We start from the raw sequence: 21,176 nt of genomic DNA, 5'->3' as shown, positions 1-21,176 counted from the left end.
GTACTCAAACTAAAATATCTTGATGTACTAGAAAGGGTGTCCCATTAATAACTTCCATTTCACCAATATTGTAGACACAAATTTGGTTAAAAGTACCTTTCCATGTTCACTCAAATTCCATAATAGTGGTAGCAAAATTGAGCTAAAATATAATGAAAGTTATTGCCTTCAATTTAATGAAAGTTGTTAGGTTTATTTACTATTCTTTTAGTGCCCCCTACTTATCATTTTTTTCCTTCTAGAGTGCACACGTTGACACCCATCAACTATTAATAAAGGCTCTATTCAACCAACCCTAGTACAAAAAAATTAAATCCTAAACCAAATGTGAGATACTTACGAAATAAAGTTGCTTGGATGGTAAGCACTCTTACTTACAAATTAAAAGTTGTGAGTTCGAGTATATGAAGGGAGCAAAAAGGATGGAGGCTATGTGGAAGGGGTTAAAAATAAAATTGAAAAAGACAAAAATATCCTTTATTTTGATAGTAGATCTAAAATAGTCCCTTCAATGTTATCTAGTTTTTCTAAATATTTTAAGTTTGGCAAAATGAGCACTTTTAGTTCTTTAAATTTGTCAAAAATAAACACAATATTAAACACCAAAAAATTAATCAAAATTATAGGAAAAACAACACAAAAAATTATACCAAATACTAAAAAAATAAAATAATAAGTAATGATTAAAATAGTTCCTCAGAAACTTGCACTGGATTCTTAAAATAGACCTAAGATAAAATAAATAGTACTTTCAAATGTGAGTTTTACTTTAATATTTTCTATTTTCATAGTATCAATTAAATTTTAGTAAATATCTAAAAGAGATTAAAATTGCTCACTTTTAAAACACTTAAAAGATTGGAACTTTTTAGGTGATACTTAAGCATATTTGGGCAGATTTCTAAAATCAATTTATTATTAAAAATATTTATATACAAATAATTGATCCGAAAAACATTTTTAAACGAAAACTTTTGAAAAATACTTCTAAGCGTGTTTTTTCAAATAAATAAAAAAAAGAAACTACTTCTCAAAAGTAGTTTATTTAAAACACCTTTTCTTCTTCTTAAAATTTACCATTACACTTTTAACTTTAAAAAAAACACACTTTTTTAGAAAATAAATATGTATTTTTGGCCTCGAAAAAGTTTTGATCAAACCGATTATTTAATCATTTTTTCGAACATTTTAGTTCCTTTCACATGAATATTATTTATCATTTTAAAAATTAAAATTTTACATATAATAATGTGTTGAAAAGTTCATTAATCATTCGGTGCTGACAATTAAAGACTATTGACTATTATAGTAGGTGTATAATATTATAAAACATGATAAGACCCTGCTTGAAGTACTACTTATTATCAATCCTTCAATATTCGATGGCAAAATATATATAAAAAAAAGAAAAGAAAAAAAGACTAATAAGTGTCATTATTTTTGGGTCGGTTTTGAAATAAATGCCCACCCAACCAACACCTACCAGTAGTACTCATTTAATGAGCTCACAAAACTAAATGAAAAATTAGCTTCATGGGAATATATCAATATCTTCTTCTATAGGAGTATTTATTTATCCTTTGGGATTGAAGTTGAGGTAGCTACAACGATGTAAAATTTGAATTTCGATAAATCGAAAATAACTTTTTTACCTTCCTTGTGTACGTATTTTCTCCTAACCTCATTTATTTCCACCTAAGGTTTCATTCTTATACATTCAATTTTTATAATATTCATAAACCAAACCTATCCACATTTTTTTTTTTTGAAAAGTAATTAACGCATTTATGTGTTTGGACAAATAGTCAATAATGGAGAAAAATATTATAGGAGATTAATGTTTAAATGTCAGTACAAATTAAAAAAAAATACTACTATTACTTGGATAATTTTTCTTATTTCTCTAAATTTTAGCAGACAGAATTGATCGGACATGTGTTGGTAAAAAAAATACTCTGATCACAAATTATCCGTGTTTTTTTTTCTTGCCTTGAAAGGTTCAAAGTTATGTGAACTTAGATCAACAATTTAAAATGTATTCTTTCTATATACTGACATGAAAAAAATTATAATTTATAGTATTATTAAGTTTATTTAGTTCAATTTAATTTTAATAATTAGTCAAATTAACTCTCGAAAAGAAAATTATACACTTATTTTGCAATGGCGAGAGTACTAAGAGTAACAAATACTCACACTCTTTCATTTCACTGACCCATGTATAAAAATGCAGGACTATTTTATCCTCTTTTATTTGGTTCCATCCACTTTTATTTGTAATATTGCGCTTTTTGAAAGTCGATTTGACTAATTTTCAAAGTTAAATTAGATTACATTAATCGAACCACACACAAATTAGCTTAAGCTTGGAGACCACCTAATAACAATCCCTTAATAACTAAGGCATACATCCATATTTGGTCTTGCGCTTAATGAATTGGATGGTCGGTAGTTGTTAACTTGTTATGAATGAGCATGTGAAGTCAGTGATAATACAATTCAAACCAACCAAAAAAAACCCATATCCCTTTCCTTTTCATTTTGCATGAATCAAATTCAGTCAAATACATAACTATTTCATTTTTTTTTTCCTCTACCCATTTCAGTCTACATACAATATTCATTTCTTTGCCACATTCTGCAAAAAAAAATTACTTCTTCCTCATCTTTGTCCATACCAAGCCGCATTTACAACTATACATGCTACCCCTTTTAGTAGAATCTTTCAAAAAAATACAACCATGCTTATTTATGCATTGAGTTTCCCCTTTTAATTCCTCTGTTTTCAGATTGGAGAAAAGTCCAAAATATTTAAACTATTTAACTTTCGTGTCTGTTAGTTGTTTTGTCCAAAATAGAAGTGATCTAAGCTTTAAGAAATGAGGAATTTGTCGACTTCAGCGAATGATGTGATGATGGAAATTGAAGCGAATAAACCACAAGGTCATGGTATCGTTGTAGGTGGATTGAGTCCGTTGAGTGAAACATTATGGAAGGAGAAAACAAATACTGAGTTTATTGGTGATGTTTCTGCTAGATTGGCTTGGAAAGATCTAACTGTTATGGTTACTCTTAATAGTGGTGAAACACAGAATGTTCTAGAAGGACTTACTGGTTATGCTGAACCTGGAACTTTTACTGCTTTAATGGGTCCTTCTGGTTCTGGAAAGTCTACTCTTCTCGATGCGCTCTCTGGTCGACTTGCTTCTAATGCTTTTCTTTCAGGCAGAGTTTTGCTTAATGGACGTAAAGCTAATCTCTCTTTTGGAACTGCGGTAAGTAGGAAACAGATCTTACTCTGTTTTTTTTGCTTTTTTCGTAGTGCTGCTGAAACTTTTGTTTTGTTTTGTTGTTTTAGGCGTATGTGACGCAAGATGATACGTTGATTGGGACATTGACAGTTAGGGAGACGATATCGTATTCTGCTAGACTACGTCTCCCTGATCGGATGCCATGGTCGGAGAAACGGACATTGATTGAGAGTACTATTATTGAAATGGGACTTCAGGATTGTGCTGATACAGTTATTGGAAACTGGCATTTACGCGGTATAAGCGGAGGAGAAAAGAGGAGAGTTAGTATCGCGCTTGAGATTCTTATGAGGCCTAGATTGCTTTTTCTTGATGAGCCGACTAGTGGTCTTGACAGGTACTTGTAATGTTTTCAAGCTTCGAGATCTATGAATAACATATGAAATGAAGGGTTGATTTCTCAGATCGCTGTTATTATCTTAGAAAGTCACATTTCTTTTTTATTCCAAATTTCTTGGAAGTCTGTTAGTTGAGTGAGCATATGAGAAATCAACTCTTGAAATTTACATTATTATTTTTTTGGATTTAACTTGTATATACTGACCTGTGTTTTAACCTGTTCTAACGGGTAATTTGTGTTGTTTTATAGGTTACTAATCCTAACTTTCTTTTTTTCATAGTGCTTCGGCGTTCTTTGTTACACAGACACTGCGTGGTCTGTCGAGAGATGGAAGGACTGTAATAGCTTCAATTCATCAGCCGAGTAGTGAAGTATTTGAGTTGTTTGACAGATTGTATTTGCTTTCTGGAGGCAAAACAGTTTACTTTGGTCAAGCTTCTGAAGCATATGAGGCAAGATTCACTCTTCCCAGCCCTACTTCCCTCCTTTTTTTTCTCCTTCGGAGACAACTGATAAAATTGGAACAATACAGAGAAGATTAGTGTGATTCCTGTGCAAGAATGACACCAACAAATTGAGAAATAGACTGGTGTTACTTTTGTTATTGATCATCTAAATTCTTAAACAATTCTGTGTTTGCAGTTCTTTGCACAAGCTGGATTTCCTTGTCCTGCTCTAAGAAATCCATCAGATCATTTCCTACGATGCATCAATTCTGATTTCGACAAAGTTAAAGCAACTCTAAAGGGGTCAATGAAGCTACGGGTAATTCAAATTTCTTTCCTTTGATCATCTTTGTTACCTTAGGTTAAAAAATTATCAAATCTTTGTTACCTTAGGTTAATGTTTTTTAAAATTACTGTTGTTGATCTGTTTCTCAGAAGGGAACAATTGAAGTATGTGTACCATGTGCTTTTGTTTCAGATAAAAAACTACAATATAATAATCAACAAACTATGCAGCCTGTCCTATTCTTTAGTTTTTTTTCTTGAGCCAAATCAAACTACTTTTAAGCAATATTAGCATTGTTTTCTTCATTTAACTTTGTGTTTCTGATTCCTAATCAGTTTGAGTCCAATGAGGATCCTCTTGACAAAACAACGACAGCTGAAGCCATACGCATCCTAGTAGACTATTATCGTCGTTCTCAGTACAGTTACTCAGCTAACGAAAGGGTTGAAGAAATGTCGAAAGTTGTAAGTTTCGATGTTTCAATACTATGTCATCATCTAATCATGTTCTATTATCAGACATGATTGTTAATTATGTTTTTTGGTGTATAACAGAAAGGAACAGTGCTAGATTCTGGCGGAAGTCAGGCTAGTTTCTTCATGCAGGCCTACACCTTAACGAAACGTTCCTTTGTTAACATGTCAAGAGACTTTGGTTATTACTGGTTGAGGCTTGTTATCTACTTGGTGGTCACTATCTGCATTGGAACTATCTATCTTAACGTGGGAACCGGTTATAGTTCCATCCTGGTAACATCCTAATTCCCGTTGAATGAGAATGTGATTAAGTGTTTTAACTTTTATACTCTGACAGTGTAAAAGAACTTTTATACGATTAGATCAGCTAAAAGATAACTAGAGACGGTTTAACAATACACTCTTTTTCACGAGCAAAGTAACACGATCCTTTGTAATAAATGAGAAGAAATCAACCTCATTTCCACTATATTTTCAACTGCTATGAAACAGGCAAGAGGAGCATGTGCATCATTCGTCTTTGGATTTGTGACATTCATGTCAATTGGAGGATTTCCTTCTTTCGTTGAAGATATGAAGGTTTGCACCTTGTGTCATAATCTCGAAAAAAAACTAACCAATTTTTTTGGAAACACACTATCTCAACTTGAACTTTTTCAGGTTTTTCAAAGGGAGAGGATGAATGGACACTATGGTGTTTTTGCATTTGTTGTGAGCAATACCTTATCCGCGATGCCATTTCTGATACTGATCACCTTTCTTTCTGGCACTGTCTGCTATTTCATGGTCCAGTTACACCCGGGCTTCACACACTATTTATTCTTTGTGATATGCCTCTATGCCAGTGTCACTGTTGTCGAAAGCTTGATGATGGTCATAGCTAGTATTGTCCCTAATTTCCTCATGGGTATCATTATTGGTGCTGGAATTCAGGTACTAAACTTTCATCATTTCCCCATTCAATTCGTCCAAAATTACAACGAATTTTCAACAGTCTTAATCAACCTTTTTGTTCTGTTTTCATTTTGATGCTAGGGAATATTTATGCTAGTCTCTGGATACTTTAGACTCCCCAACGACATCCCAAAGCCTTTCTGGCGTTACCCCATGTCTTACCTCAGTTTCCATTTCTGGGCACTACAGGTAAGACTGGTTTAACTTCTATACACTGACAGTGGCACAAACACGTCTTATTTGCAACTACTTTAATGTTTCTTGTATATGGTACAGGGGCAATATCAAAACGATTTGATGGGATTGGAGTTTGATAACTCGAGTCCTGATCTTCCCAAAATCTCTGGTGAATTCATACTAGAGCAGATATTCCAAATCGATCTGAACAGATCAAAATGGGTAGACGTGAGTGTGATCTTCGTGATGATAATCACCTATCGCATTATCTTCTTTATCATGATCAAGATCAACGAGGATGTCACACCGTGGATCAGAGGGTACATTGCTAGAAGAAAAATGCAGCAGAAGAATGGAAATCAAAAACAGACAATTGCTCCATATGGTCTTACTCAATCACCCTCTCTCAGGGCCTATGCTGGAAACAATGGACCAAATAGCAATAGGTAAAATGGAGGCATAACAAATGTTAATTAATAATATCAAAAGAAGAAATATGGAGGCTTAAAATTTGTTAAAACCACTTTTGACAAGTGGTTAATTGCAAGAAATTTGTATTAAAATTATATACGAGATGATGGTAGTTAATTTTTTTTCTTTTTTTTGCTACATTTAACCATTCTTCAGCTTCATGCAATGTGCTAATATGAATTATCAGCTCCAAATGTTCGTTGTTTTTCTTCTTTTGGTTATGCAGAGAGATTTCTTCATTTTATGTTGTTTTCAAGTTCTATATGTAGGGGCAATGCTTTGTTTATGATACGGTAGATATCGCATTATTATATTGAAATTAATATTTTTGATTTTGTGAGAGAAAATATATAATTTTCACTGTATGACAGAGAATATATAATTTATTGAACGAATGCATATAACATATCATAATTGTATCCATTAAGATTACACGTATTGAGATAATCATGATAGAGAATAAATATAAGTGATAGAAATTGAGAACAATCGATACAATAGAGTGAAGGAATGCAAGTGGAATTAGAACGAATGAATACAAATGAAATTGAAGCGAAAAGAATACAAGTTGTATAAACCGATAACAACTGATACAAAGTGATTTTTGGAAGTTATTGTAAGATTGAAGATGTGCGAGTACAAGTTAAATTAAAACAAATGATACAAGTTGGTAACAACTAACAATCAATACACGTGATCCCCACCCCACCTAGAAAGCTGATACAACCTATTAGTGAATTAATACAGCAACTAAACTAATTAAACAGTAGTTACTAGGGGTGTCAAATGGGCGGGTTGAGTTGAAATTTGAGTTATTAGAATGGGTTGAAATAAAAATCAGGTTGGGTCTTGACCCGCCCAAGTTTACTTTGGGCTCAAATGGGTTGGGTTCAAATGGGCTAAAAAATGGGTTGGATCTTGACCCACCCAATTTGACCCCGATTAATCTCAATAATTGTAACATAGTAATATTTAACTTTTATAATCACAATTCGAATTTCAGCTCAAGATTTTTTTTAAAAAAAGTAACAAATTGATAGATAAATCCTAAAAGATGTTAAATAGATAATAATTCATATCTTTAATATATGAACATATCTTAGTAAAGAGTTTTAAAATAGGTTGAAATTGGAGATTGAATTGGGCTCAATTGAGGATTCTCTTAAAATGAATTAGGCTTGAATGAGTTGAGATTAAACCCAATTCAAATTATCTTGAGTCCAACCCTTAAAATTCTGGACGGATTGGACGGGTTACCTATGTTTGGGTTCATTTTTGACACCCTAGTAATTACTAATGACAAAAATCAAAGTATAGCCGTTAATGATAATTGTCTAAACTATAGCTATCCCTTTATTTTATAAACTCAGTCCATTTTGACACAATGAGCTGATAATCATGCAATAGAAATTGGAAATTTTAATACCATTAGAAATTGTCTAAATAACTTTTTGTAAGATACGTTATATATAGTCAGAATATAAGATTTTTGTTTATTAGGTACTCAAATAAATTAAAAAATTAACACTTTATAAGAATTACTTAGGTGAATTGAATATCAATTTTTTCTGTTTTTGGTGTTTTGGGAGTGTGCCTGATTATGCTTGATGCACTTCAATGAAATGGCTCGACGTATGCATAATAAAGATGATAAAACACCACATTCTGTTTCCTTCTTATTGACTTTCAGTTTTGAGGCTTTAGTTTTCACTGAAAACTGTTGTTACTCATCATGATTCAATTGTTTCGTGCATATTATCAACTCATCTGCTAGTGTTACAAGTAAAATCTAACTATATTGACAAGAGCAGGGACATGCAGTTTGCTAGAGGGTTGAAAATTATAAAATTTGATGAGATTTTCCTATAAGTTTTAAGGATGAAAATCATTTTCAATTTGTTTATGCATTTCCTGGTCTTCATTTTTTAATCCTTAACAGCTAAAAGTTTCTCTCTATTGGTTCCCAGGTTCTATATTTTATAGTTAAGGGGTTTAATTTTTTTTTCATCTTGAATATAGTAAGTTTAGATGTAACTAAAGTGAACCCTAAACAATTTATACTGTTGTTTAGTCTAATTTTATTCTTAGATCTCTCCTTTGTTTTTTCTGGCTTCTGAAACTAGAGAAGATTCTGAATACTATCTCTATTACTTTAGATCCTATAGAAGAAAAGTATACTTGAAACTAGTGTATACACAAACGCCGTAGACTTCTTTTATTTGTTTCAATATGTTCCATGCACAATGCTTCGGTTTGACTTTTTTACTTACGTAGAATCCTTGATTAGCTAGCTTAATAATACAGTGAAAATGAAAAGTACAAAAAGAAAAGTCTTAGAAGGGGGTGAGATGGGGAGTAAATGATTACTAAAATTGGTTGAGGGCGGTAATAATATGAAAAAAAATAAGTTTAGGAGGAAATTTGACTTCTGTATAGTTTAAGTATGTAATCGACAATTTCATCATAATTTAGGTGGATTTATATGCCTTATTCCTTTTGAATGTTTTCCATATTTTTTAAAGGTAAAAAGCTTTAAATTTTTTTTTAATGAAATCTCTATAATATGAGATTCACTAAATAAAGTTTAAGTAGACTGTTGACCAAGCAAATTGGGAAGTTAATTATTTAGTACAAAATATTATTAAGTGAATGGTAAAAGAGTCTCTTGAGATTTACTAACTAAAGTTGAACATCTTGGTTGATTTTGTTTCTAAGTTGACCAAGTTAATTATAATATATAGTCCAAAGTAATATAAAGTAAATGGTAAAAGAACTTAGCATTAATATAGCCAAAATAATTTAATGTAATTTACTCTTAAGATTTGAACATATTAAACCTCTGAGTACTATATATACAGCTCTCTATATGTCATGATACTTGCTAAGTAAAGAGGAAAAGAAATACCATTTGATAAAAAAAGAAGAATGGCTCCAACTTTGAATGGTGAGGTAGACATTGTGATACCAACCATAAGAAGCTTGAACTTCTTGGAGGATTGGAGGCCATTCTTTGAGCCATACCATTTGATCATCATCCAAGATGGAGATCCCACCAAGGAAATCAAGGTCCCTGAGGGCTTCGATTACGAGCTCTACAATCGCAATGACATCAACAGGATTCTTGGTCCTAAGGCCAATTGCATCTCCTTCAAGGATGGTGCTTGTCGTTGCTTCGGATTCTTGGTTTCCAAGAAGAAGTTCATCTATACCATTGATGATGATTGCTTTGTAAGTGTTGTTGCTTATGTGTAGATAGATTTAATATGTGTTGTACTTTATTTGTGAAAGATTTGATTTTTTTTTGTGATGAAGGTTGCTAAGGATCCAAGTGGGAAAGAAATTGATGCGTTGGCTAAGCATCTTGAAAATCTGACAAAACCATCCACACCCTACTACTTCAACACTCTGTATGATCCATACAGAGAAGGTGCTGATTTCGTTCGAGGGTATCCGTTTAGCTTGAGGGCAGGTGTGCCAACTGCTGTCTCTCATGGCCTCTGGCTTAACATCCCTGATTATGATGCCCCCACTCAGCTTGTCAAGCCTCTGGATCGTAACACCAGGTTAGTTCATTATAGCTTCTACTTTATGTGGTAAAAAACATTTTGACACATATTTTTTGCTCAATAATCATAACTTTCTAGTGTTGGTTCAAACAGGTATGTGGATGCTGTGTTGACAATCCCCAAAGGGACTCTCTATCCCATGTGTGCTATGAACCTTGCGTTTAACAGAGAACTTATCGGTGCTGCTATGTACTTTGGGATTATGGGTGATGGCCAGCCTCTTGGCAGATATGATGATATGTGGGCTGGCTGGTGTACCAAAGTATGATTGATAATCTGTTTCTTGATTTGTTTGAATGTGTTGAGACAATCATCCATTTTTGTTTAAACGCCGAGTGTTTGAAATGCAGGTGGTGTGTGATCATTTGGGCTATGGTGTGAAGACAGGGCTGCCATACTTATGGCACAGCAAGGCTAGCAATCCATTCGTGAACCTGAAAAAGGAATACAACGGGCTGTTCTGGCAAGAAGAGATGATTCCCTTCTTCCAATCTGTGATCTTACCAAAGAAATGCACCAATGCTCAAGAATGCTATCTCGAGCTCGCTAAGCAGGCAAAGGAAAAGCTTGGTCCAGTTGATCCCTATTTCAACAACCTTGCTGATGCTATGGTCACCTGGATTGAGGCCTGGGAAGAATTCAACGCACCAGCCAAAGTCAAGAACGGGACTGCTTAGTCGCCTAGTTCATTTCGTTTCATGATGAATCAATCTTGAAACGATATTTCTATCGTTTTCATTCAGTTCTGTTTTTATCATTTCCTAGTTAGTGACTCAGTGTACTAGACTATTGAGTTACCCTTGTCTGCAGCAACATGTTAATTGTTGCAATATATATGCTTGCTTCTTCTGCTTGCATAAGAAATAAACATCGCATTTCCTTTTTATCTCCTGGCATTGATATAGTATCATTATTTCATACTAACAAATTGAATTATCACAAAAACACAAAAGATCCCAACAACAAAATGTGCAAGGTTAACAAGATAGACTCATCATTCATCGTATTCATAACAAATCGAAAAATTGAAAACCAACCACAATCACAAAAGCTCAGGTTGGGACTAGAACAACTTCTTCTACTTGCTTTCCTACCATCAAACAAATGCCTCGTGTGAACACCGATACATTGATTGCAAACATAACCATAACAAGCAACCATAAACAAGTCCTATAACGCCTCTCTTTCCGTTCCAGCAGATTTACTGGTGCTCTGTGATTGCCTTCAATCATCCTAATTTCGCCTTCTTTTGATACTTTTTCAGTCGAAAAAGAAGAAATTGATGAACCAGATATCAAAGAATCACCACCAACATTCTCATTGTTATCCATTTTTTCATGTAAAACAATACGATCACTGCATATTTCATCTTCACTGATTACTTCTTGTGAAGTAGTAATATCAGTAGTAATTGAACTTTTCTCATCACTAATTTCTCCGAAAAGGCGTCTACCTTTAAGTTTACCACTGGCTAATGCAGTTCTTCTGTCACTTATTATTTCTTCAACAACTAAATCATTCTTCTTCTTTAGTACTTTCCAATTAACCCCTTCTTCTTCGAACGGAGATTCGTTGTTTTGTAGTGATGACATTAAACTTCTTGGTGACTTTTCAAGAAGTTTAAAAAAGTCTAATGTAGTAGTAGTACTAGAAGAGTCTGATTTTTCAGAAATTTGAGAAAAATTTAGTGATTTATTGGATCTCTTAAAATTGTCCCAATCTTTTTCAAGATTGATTAACTGTTGGTAAAGTGCTCTGTTTGATCTTTTCATTATGATGTATTGAGACAATTTTTTGCTTTTGGATTGTGGGGTTTCTATAGTTTTAAAACTTTGAAAAAGTTAGTTTTTTTTCTTCAAAGAAAGAAGGACTGTCTGTTGTAAACTGTATGAGATTAAATAGGGATTTTTAAAACTAATTATCTTGTCTTATGGTTTTTGAAATTTGATTTTGTGATAAGTTTTAGCGGTCTTTTTCGAACTCTTTGGCAATTTTCTAACCCAAACGAATAGATAAGTGCACTTTTTGATCTATGTGGCTAGTACTTATTAAAAACACGGTGAGGTGATGTCATTTACGTGAACTCAATAAACTCAAAAAAAATTATCCATACTCTACACATATGTTAAAAATCTACGAAATATCTAAAATTATTTGTTTGTGAATTCAATATTATTGTTTATTAACTAATTGAGGTCGTAATTGAAACTCGTAAACTCTAAATACGTGTTAGATTCTTCAGAAGTTATAGTCCATTTTCGAAGAATATGACATGAATACTGCAAAATATTTTTAAAAGTATGAACATCATAGCGCTTTTAATTGTGTTACCTGAGTCGTACATGGTTTCATTGTAAGTTGAAGCACGCAAACGTTCTTTGAATAAGTTTTCATCTTTTGTCTTTCTCAGTTACTCTTATTTTCTAATCGTATAACATAAGTTGAATTAGGATTTAAAATTTATGAGTTCAAATTTTAAAAATTTATTACAATTCATTTGATTCCTAAGTTCGAAATCAATTATTTTCTACACATTTACTAATATTTTTAATACATAAATAAAATTTTAATTTAAACTACTAAGTTCCGATGAACCCGTATGCACTCTTTACATCCCCTTTGAGTGTAGATAAACTTCCCTACTTATTCTCCTAACATAAAAAAAAAATTTAAAAAAATGAATATATCACAGAAAATATTATTAAGGATCTCTGTGTTTAAAAGTCTAGATTATGAATTAAAATAACATGAAAAAACTTAAATTATATTCATGCAGAACTGTTAATATTAGAAGTGCATAGATATTTTTTTTCTCCGTAATTTGAATCTCAAAAATACTTTTTAAAAAAAATAGTTAAACACAATATGCTTATTATTAAAACACTTTCCAAATGAATTAGTGTTATGAACTAGCCTCGGTCCAATGTCGATATCTATACGGATGTCATACAACTAGTTATGGACCGAGAAGAAGCAACAAAACTAGAAAGCCTTTGTAAAGGCTGATTTAGGACTCATGCCCAATTAATAACTAGTTAAAAAGACGACTGATGAGAAGAAACTGTTTATGCAAATTGTTACAAAGAAACTATATTCCCTCATCCCCTTTTTAAGGATCTAGCTTCTCATCTCTTTCTAGTTCTTACTATTTTATAATTCAGTCCGGTAACTATTGTTAATTATCAGAATTTCTATGGTATCCCTATTGTGTAATTGGAATGCATCTATGAGTTTTGCTGGGAATTGAGTTTGTTACAATTAGCCAACACAAATTGTTTTTTTTCTAAAGAATTTTCTAAAAAAATATTTTTTAAAAAAGTATCTTCAAAATAAATAATTTTTAGTGGCACTACGAAACAAGCTCTTAACATATTAATTTTCTTCATTGAATATATTCTACTTGTGTCATAATTGAGATGTTTGCCGTCTTCAAGAATAATTATTACTACAGATAAAATGAGAAAAAAATAATCAATTTTATCTTGAAATTCTAAAATGATGATAAGTATTTCGAGACATAAAAAAAAAATATTTCGAGACATATTTTGAGTTAGTAAAAACAAATATTTTATAGCTACCCAGTATTCGTAAATATCATTTCTCTATAAATTCGACCTCGGTTGACGTTGGCCCTTTAAAATGATTGTGCGACTATTACACTTCTAATTTCCTTGAACTTTACAATTTTCCCGTCTTATTTATTATGAATGAAAATAAATTCATCCCCCCTTTTAGATTTTTTTTTTTTTTCGTTTTACATTCATTCTAAAGATATAAAAAAAAAAGCAGTATAAAATACCTGTGAAAATCATATGTTTTGGAACAGAAAAGTTTGAGGACTGGCTATGTCTGCTACTGTAAATCCAAAGCAAGATTATGACGAAAATATTGGTGAGTTAATTATATTTAGTTTAATTAAATATATTATCATGATTACTAATTAATTATTATGCCACGTAGAAGAAGAAGAAATTGCAAACCATGTTATAACAAGAAGTCAAATACTCATTCCCATGTTTGTCAGGTATTACTATAGTCTATATTGCCATTATTTTTGCTTGGTTTACTTTATTTTTCTGCAAAAGATAGAAATAAAAATTTATTGACTATTTCCCTTTTTTTTTTTGTTTACGAAAAAGTTTCATGTTCCTCCAATGATTTTAAGGATTTCAATTTTTGCAAATGTCGTGTGTTATTCGAGAGTTACCTGTTCCATTTTTCGCGGATTTGTGTTTGGATTGATTTTTTAAAATAGCTATAAGCTAGTAAAAGCTAAAAATCATAAGTTGGTCATATCAACTTTTAGTTTTTAACTTATTTTTATACCTTTTTAAAGCTTAATATGATTCTTTAGCCCTTATCCCGTCCCTGTGAATGAGTTGACTTTGGAAGCTAGGCTCATATAGAACGTATAAGTAGGCTTATTGGAATAGAAGCTCTTAGTGAGAGTGTTGAGAAGAGCCGATGATTCCTCTGTTTTCGGGGATTCTTGACGTAACTTGCTTAAAATCATTTTTTATCTTTTTCAATACAAATAGAGAAAAAAAAAACTTAAAAGCCAAAAATACTTGAAATGAGTATGTCCAAACAAATTGTCTAATTTTTCCTTAAAATACTCTCTGTGTCTCATATTAACTGATCATCTTTTTAAAAATATATATCCTAAATTATTTGATCATTAATTAAATCAAGATAAAATTAATTAAATTTTTCTCATTTTATTCCTATAACTAATACTCATCATCCTGCTTAATGTTCCCAAATATCCTCTTTGAAAGCTTAAACAAAATTAAATTCCTAGAATTTCTTCTTCCAAAAAGTTCATCAAATATTTAATTACTCATTTGTACTCATACTCTCACCCATAAAAGTGGGTGAAAATATAAGTACATGAGTAATTAAGTATTTAATGAACTCTTTGGAAAGAGAAATTCTAGGAACTTTAACTTTGTTTAAGCTTTCAAAGAGAAAATTTGGGAACATTAAACATGATGATGAATATTAATTATAGAGGTAAAATGAGAAAAATTTAATTAATTTTATTTTGATTTAGTAAGTGATCAAATAATTTGGGACATTTATTTTTAGAAAGGTGATAAGTTAGTATGGGACAGAGGGAGTAATGAAATTGTTTAAGAACAAATATACACATGAATAACTAAAAACAACTTATAAAGTGAGAGCATTAATTTAATGCAGAGATCAAATAGAATAGTGAAACGACAAGTTATAATTAATCTGTCAAAATTTGAAGATAAAAAAAAAAACCAATAAAAGTTGTTGTAGAGAAAGTTGAAGATCCATTAACGATATTGCATGTAATTTTTTTTGCCTTCGAGAAATTTTGCACATTATTGAAATGATTTTTTGGAAAAAAGAAGTTTTTTCTCTATGTAGTGACTATATTGAAATGAATATACATAAGTTCCAGTGATATCTTTTGTCAATATCATTATAAATTATCTTGATATTCATTAATATGAATTAAGAGTAAATTAGTTAATGTGATCATTTTATTTATGATTTTTTAAATATTGTGTAAAATGAAAAGTAATTTGTTAATATGGGACAAAGGGAGTAACATATTAAAGTAACACTTTAATTGTTTTATTGCTTTACTAGAAGCACTTCTTCATAAAAAAATATGGAAGATGGTTAAATTACATAAGCACTTTTTTAAAAGTAACTTTTGAAATTAATTAAACACTTTCAAAAGCTAATAATAACTTAAAAATAGATTTGAACAATTTTTAAGTCCATCTAAACAAGCTCTAAGTGAATTGTTGAGGTATGACAAACTCTATAAGAAAAATATTTAACGACATAAATTAAAGACTACTTTCCATTATTATCATTTTGATTATTTCCAAATTAATTTACTAGAAATAGTAAAGTAGCTAGAATCTCATTAAATAAAAGTTAAAACATAAAAAAAATAAAAAAAAGTCTCAGCAATTCAATTTATATGGACTACAAGAAGTACCTAAGCAAAATCACAACTATTAGAAATTAATAAATACAATATATATTTTATTAAATCAGTCATATTTAAAATTTCAAATTTCTTGAATCTTGTAATTTATAGATTTTGATTTACTAATTTTTAAATATGTAAATTTATTTTTCAAACTCCAGAATTGGCACAGTGGGGTATATTTATAAGCAAACAAGGGTTTATAAAGAGAGGTAATTTTCATCAGTTCCAATTTTAGTATTTTGACAAATTGATGCACAAAAAGCACCAAAAAGACAATTTGGAAGAGTAGAATCTGCAAATTTCTTCCGCGTCTTCAGTTATTTTGCCTTTTGAGTGTAAGCTCTTTTAGCACTACTTCGTCTTCTTCTCGAATTTCCATGTTAATGTGTATGCCCTTTATTCAATTTGTTGTTATTGCTATTAGCTGTTTTTATGGTCGCAATTTGTTTATGTTGATTTGAACAAACAATAATGTATGTATTTTGCTGAATTTTTCAGGTTGCAAATGGGAACTGAAGGCGAGCAATTGACGGAGCAGGAAACTGCCATCTATGATCGACAAATTAGGGTTTGGGGAGTTGATGCTCAAAGAAGGTAGGTTTTAAACTCATAAATTTGTGTAAAAACGTTTTCATTTGGGTTTTAATTTCTATTAGTATATGTTATTTGCTTCAGGCTCAGCAAATCCAATGTGTTTGTTAGTGGACTGAAAGGAACTAGTGTTGAGGTACCTTTTTCTACTTTTTGAACTTTTTTTTTTTAAGGTTAATTAGCTAGTATTTTATGGATTTTTGTTTATTCATCAATACTTGGAACATATTAATCACTGATTATAGTTTTGTCTCCTTGAACTGGGATTGTTATGTGATAATTTACCAACTATGTCTCATTCTCAAACAAGTTGGAGTCATGTTTCTCCATTTAAACTATCTAATGTAACAATTATACAAAGTAAAAGTAGCACCAAGGGACTGTTGCCTAGTAGTCAATGAAGTGGATTGATGTCTTTTAAGTTCAGATTCCAGCAAAGGCAAAAAGTACTAGGTGAGTTTTGACATTTGTTCAAGCCTTGGTGGATATTAGTTGTTCGATACCTATGATGGTGGGAGGTAGCAAGTACCTTGTAAAACTAGTTGAAGTGCGTGCAAGCTGTTTTAGACACTAACACACAATTATAAAGAAATAATCATTCAAATTAAAGTAGAAAATAAGTTAAATATTTATTTGAATAATAATAACAAATAATATTAGGGGTTGTCCATTCTTTTATAGGAATATAAATAATAAATCTATGATAAGGCTATAATACTCCTAGAAAATTCTTTGACCTGAGTAAAACCTTACAACTTGACTAAAAACATACTTTCAACTAGTTGATATCATCTATATAGATTCTTTATCCATTGTGGCCAATCTTTAGTCAAGTCTGCATGGATTTCAAGGAATTATAGGTCTTTCATGACAATTTCCTTCCATGTTATTTTTGGTTCACCTTGTCCCTTTTTAGCACCTCCACTCACATGGGTTCACACCTACATACTGGTTCATCTGGAGGTCGATGCAAGACATGACCAAATCATCTCAAGTGACAATTTCTCATTTTATCCTCAATGTGTGCTACTTGCACCTTCCGACAAATGTGGTCATATTTAATCTTATCTAATTTTGTATGAACACACATCCATTTTAGCTTTTGCATTTCCGCGACACTGATCTTTTTGAAATGTTGCATTTTTAATAGTCCAACATTCACTACTATATAACTTTATTGGTCTTATAACCATTTTGTAATGTTTACCTTTCACTTTTGCCAAGTTATATAAATATTCTAAACATCATGATTATTGGCCCTTTGATAGTTTATGTCCTATCTAACGCCTACAACCCTAGTTGCTGAAATCAAATTTGAGTAATTTCTTCTACTTACATTTTTTCATGAGAAATAGTTTCTTATACTTGTTCTAACATGTTTTTTTTCCTTTATGTTCTGTTTAATGATTTTCTTTCTTTTCAGTTCTGCAAGAATATTGTTTTAGCTGGAGTAGGTAGTTTGACACTAAATGATGACCGGTTGGTGACCGAAGATCTATTATTTGCTAATTTCTTAACTCCTCCTGATGAAAATGATTTCCGGGGGAAGTCTGTTGCTGAACTTTGCTGTGATTCTTTGAAGGATTTCAATCCTATGGTTTCTGTTTCTGTAGAGAAAGGTTGGATTTTTTTTATATTCTTTTGATCTTAAACTATTAGTTTGCTTCTTTCCTCTAACTTGCAAAATTTGGCATCTCCACTTGTTGTTCCTTGATGTATACATTCCTTCTTATATCATTCTTGATTTGCTTAATGTTAGTCTTTAGTTGAATGCCGGATGAAAGAAACATAGTAATGGGGGTTTAAAAGGGAAAAAGCTGGAAAGAAAACTAAGCACAACATCACAATTTCACAAGCATCATCTATCAAAAGAATGCTAAAGATATTTTGAGAAGTATCTTAAGTTTCATAGGAAACCTGAGGATGGCTCATAAAAAGAACTGTTTTCTTTTGAGCTATCTTTGCAAATTAAGCATTTGAGTTTCTTGATTTGCTATCGTGGTGCATCAGGAAATTTCTGTGTCACATAGTGCCTGTAATCTTAGGCTCTAGAATCTCTCGACAAGCAGCCATAGCCGGCTTATCTGAATCAGCTCAATGTCAACCAAAGAAAATTCTCACTATCTCCCAATTTAGTCTCAGCTTCCTTGTTGTGTATCTAATTGCTTATATTATTACATTTCCTGAAAGCCAAAGCTGACCACTGAAGGAGGTGCCAATAAACCAATGCATTTTAAGTTATCAGATAACTCATTCAACAATTGCAAATTCTATAATGCAACATGCCTGTACTTGTGTTTTTTTGAGCTTGATTACCTGAATGAACTTGTTATTTTTACTTTCATTGGCTGTTGCCCTATATGTACGTTAACTAACTTTGTCTTTTTAACGTCAAAATCAAATTTTCTGTTGTCAAATGCTGTTGGATTTCATTTTTCATATGACTTATATATACTATGCTTTTCAGGTGCTCTGTCCATCTTCGATGCTGATTTCTTTCAGAAGTTTGATGTTGTTGTTGTTAATTGTTGCTCACTTTTGACAAAAGTAAAATCCTACTTTCATTATTTGTTAAAATTAAATGTTTTAGCTTTTGTTGAATAAAATTATTAGATTCTTTTGTAACTAGTACCGTTTAGAAAATACCTATTATTGTCATTTTGTTGATGTTTTCCCTTGCAGAAATCAGTAAATGCAAAATGTCGCAAGTTGCCAAAGCGTGTAGCATTTTACAGTGTAGAATGCCGTGACTCCTGCGGTGAGATATTTGTTGATTTGCAAAACTTCAGCTACTGTAAGGTTATAACCGATTCATTTCTTTGTTTATTCCTCTGCGTTCAGTCAGATTTTATCTTTTTCTCTTAGACATAATCTTTTCCTCCTAAATGATGATAAAGCTAGAGTTACTCATTCTTTTGCCTCTTTGTCCAGTTGGTCTATATCTTTTCATGTCAAAAGAAACTACACTTGAAGGCCTTCAGTAATTCCTTTCTGTTCCTTTTTGCAGAAAAAAAATGAAGAGACGATTGAATGTAAATTGCATTATCCAAGTTTTGAGGTATAACTCCATTGAAGCATATAAGAAACATTTGCTTTTGTTTAGCCATAATAAATTTGTTACTAACCTGTTTCACTATTAAGATTACAATAATCTTTTTATTTGTGATAATTTTTTTATGATTAAATAAATTGTGAAAGTCCTAAATCAGCAAAAAATAATAACAATTGAAAGTTAAAATCGAGAAATATATTTTCATTGAAGTCAATCTTGAGTTTTTGTCAACTCAATACTTATGGAAGTTTAGAAACTTTATTAGTTCCAACAAACAAACGGAATTTTTTTTCGTATGACAAGTTATAGCTACATGCTTCACCCTGTGACAGTATGCGATTTGCTCCATCTCAGTTGTATGAGGTTTATATTGTTGCATAAAGCAAGATGTTAGTGGTTCCATTTCTTAGTTCACTTTTAACCTCGTTTCTGTGCTGTTTGAATTATTTGATGATCGGTATTTGTGAAGCTTGTAAAATCTAACAGCTTTTAATCGTATAGTATTTTTGCCCAAGTGATTCTCCATGTTGTGGAGGATTTTATTGGTGCATCCTCTATGATTCAATCTAGTGAGAATTATTAAGGCACAAAGATGATGCCCCTACCCACCACATTCTTGTGGATGCATTTGTCAATGCCTCTGAGTAAAACATCAAAACTTGTTTCCTGTGTTCTTTTGCTTCTCGTCTCCCATCATTGCCATTTTTACTCTTACCATTGCCCGGACATCAGTTGTCAGCTTTGACAACTTGTTTATAACCACTCTCAGCACTGAAAGCCTGCAGTTCCAGTTCTGATTTAAATTTGGACACTTATTACTGCATTTAGATTTCAAATACACTGGAAGTTCACATCAATCTTCCTATAATTAAAATTGGAAAAAAAAATGCAGAAATTCTTTGACTATAATTTACATAACATTTTCAACAAGAACAACATACCCAGTGTAATCCCCACTTGTAGGGTCTGGGGAGGGTGGTGTGTACGCAACGTTACTTCTATGAAGGTAGAGAGGTTTTTCTCGATAGACCGTCGGCAAATGTCATTTTGACGTGATAATATTGCTGAAAGATGCTGACTAGTAACTAAATTTGTGTATTACACTAGAGAATCTTTTTCAAACCCTATTAACAACTACAAATACACACTAAAGAATCCCCTTTCAAACCCTGTTAGCAACAAAAATAAAAGCTCACTCTGTCATTCCATAGGGTTTCCTATGTTGCAGAGTGTTTCCGCATTTGGTTGCCCTAAAATTAGATTTTGCAGGAAGCCATTGCAGTTCCCTGGAGATCTCTACCAAAGAGAATGTCAAAGCTGTATTATGCAATGAGAGGTAACTGTCATTTCTCAGTTTCTTGTAATTTCTGATGCAGTTATAATGATGGTTGGAATACAGAGACTCCTTATCTGAGATTTGCTGAATGCCACTTGGTATTCAACAATTTAGTAAAAATATATATTTAATTTAATTACAAAAGGTAAGGACTAAACCAACTACACGCCTATGAGTAGATCCCCCCCCCCCA

At 31.7% G+C, this 21,176-nt stretch overlaps 3 protein-coding genes across 3 annotated transcripts in view; all 3 read left to right on the top strand.

Annotated features, from left to right (window-relative positions):
* Window positions 1-2,441: 2,441 nt before the first annotated feature.
* Window positions 2,442-6,485, top strand: LOC102600699 (ABC transporter G family member 11-like). Its single transcript, XM_006351457.2, has 10 exons — window positions 2,442-3,275; window positions 3,359-3,648; window positions 3,932-4,103; window positions 4,294-4,416; window positions 4,719-4,847; window positions 4,938-5,132; window positions 5,352-5,438; window positions 5,520-5,792; window positions 5,895-6,002; window positions 6,090-6,485. Exons 1-10 carry the CDS (start codon window positions 2,880-2,882, stop codon window positions 6,438-6,440), a joined length of 2,124 nt encoding a protein of 707 aa, XP_006351519.1. The 5' UTR covers window positions 2,442-2,879; the 3' UTR covers window positions 6,441-6,485.
* Window positions 6,486-9,023: 2,538 nt separating this feature from the next.
* On the top strand, window positions 9,024-10,913 carry LOC102600369 (alpha-1,4-glucan-protein synthase [UDP-forming]-like). Its single transcript, XM_006351456.2, has 4 exons — window positions 9,024-9,689; window positions 9,774-10,024; window positions 10,121-10,289; window positions 10,378-10,913. Exons 1-4 carry the CDS (start codon window positions 9,387-9,389, stop codon window positions 10,702-10,704), a joined length of 1,050 nt encoding a protein of 349 aa, XP_006351518.1. The 5' UTR covers window positions 9,024-9,386; the 3' UTR covers window positions 10,705-10,913.
* Window positions 10,914-16,175: 5,262 nt separating this feature from the next.
* The window catches only part of LOC102600049 (SUMO-activating enzyme subunit 1B-1), a 6,922-nt gene continuing 1,921 nt past the window's right edge, over window positions 16,176-21,176 (top strand). Inside the window, exons 1-8 of the mRNA XM_006351455.2 lie at window positions 16,176-16,339; window positions 16,503-16,598; window positions 16,680-16,731; window positions 18,019-18,214; window positions 19,063-19,142; window positions 19,278-19,394; window positions 19,603-19,653; window positions 20,917-20,983. Coding sequence (XP_006351517.1) covers window positions 16,510-16,598; window positions 16,680-16,731; window positions 18,019-18,214; window positions 19,063-19,142; window positions 19,278-19,394; window positions 19,603-19,653; window positions 20,917-20,983 — 652 coding nt within the window. The 5' untranslated portion in view covers window positions 16,176-16,339; window positions 16,503-16,509. The remainder of the gene's footprint in view (window positions 16,340-16,502; window positions 16,599-16,679; window positions 16,732-18,018; window positions 18,215-19,062; window positions 19,143-19,277; window positions 19,395-19,602; window positions 19,654-20,916; window positions 20,984-21,176) is intronic.

This window comes from Solanum tuberosum, unplaced genomic scaffold, assembly GCF_000226075.1.
Source record: "Solanum tuberosum cultivar DM 1-3 516 R44 unplaced genomic scaffold, SolTub_3.0 scf00127, whole genome shotgun sequence".
In the NCBI taxonomy this organism is placed as follows: Eukaryota; Viridiplantae; Streptophyta; class Magnoliopsida; order Solanales; family Solanaceae; genus Solanum; species Solanum tuberosum.
Note: the sequence above shows the minus strand (reverse complement) of the source record. Positions and strands in the feature narration are given on the sequence as shown.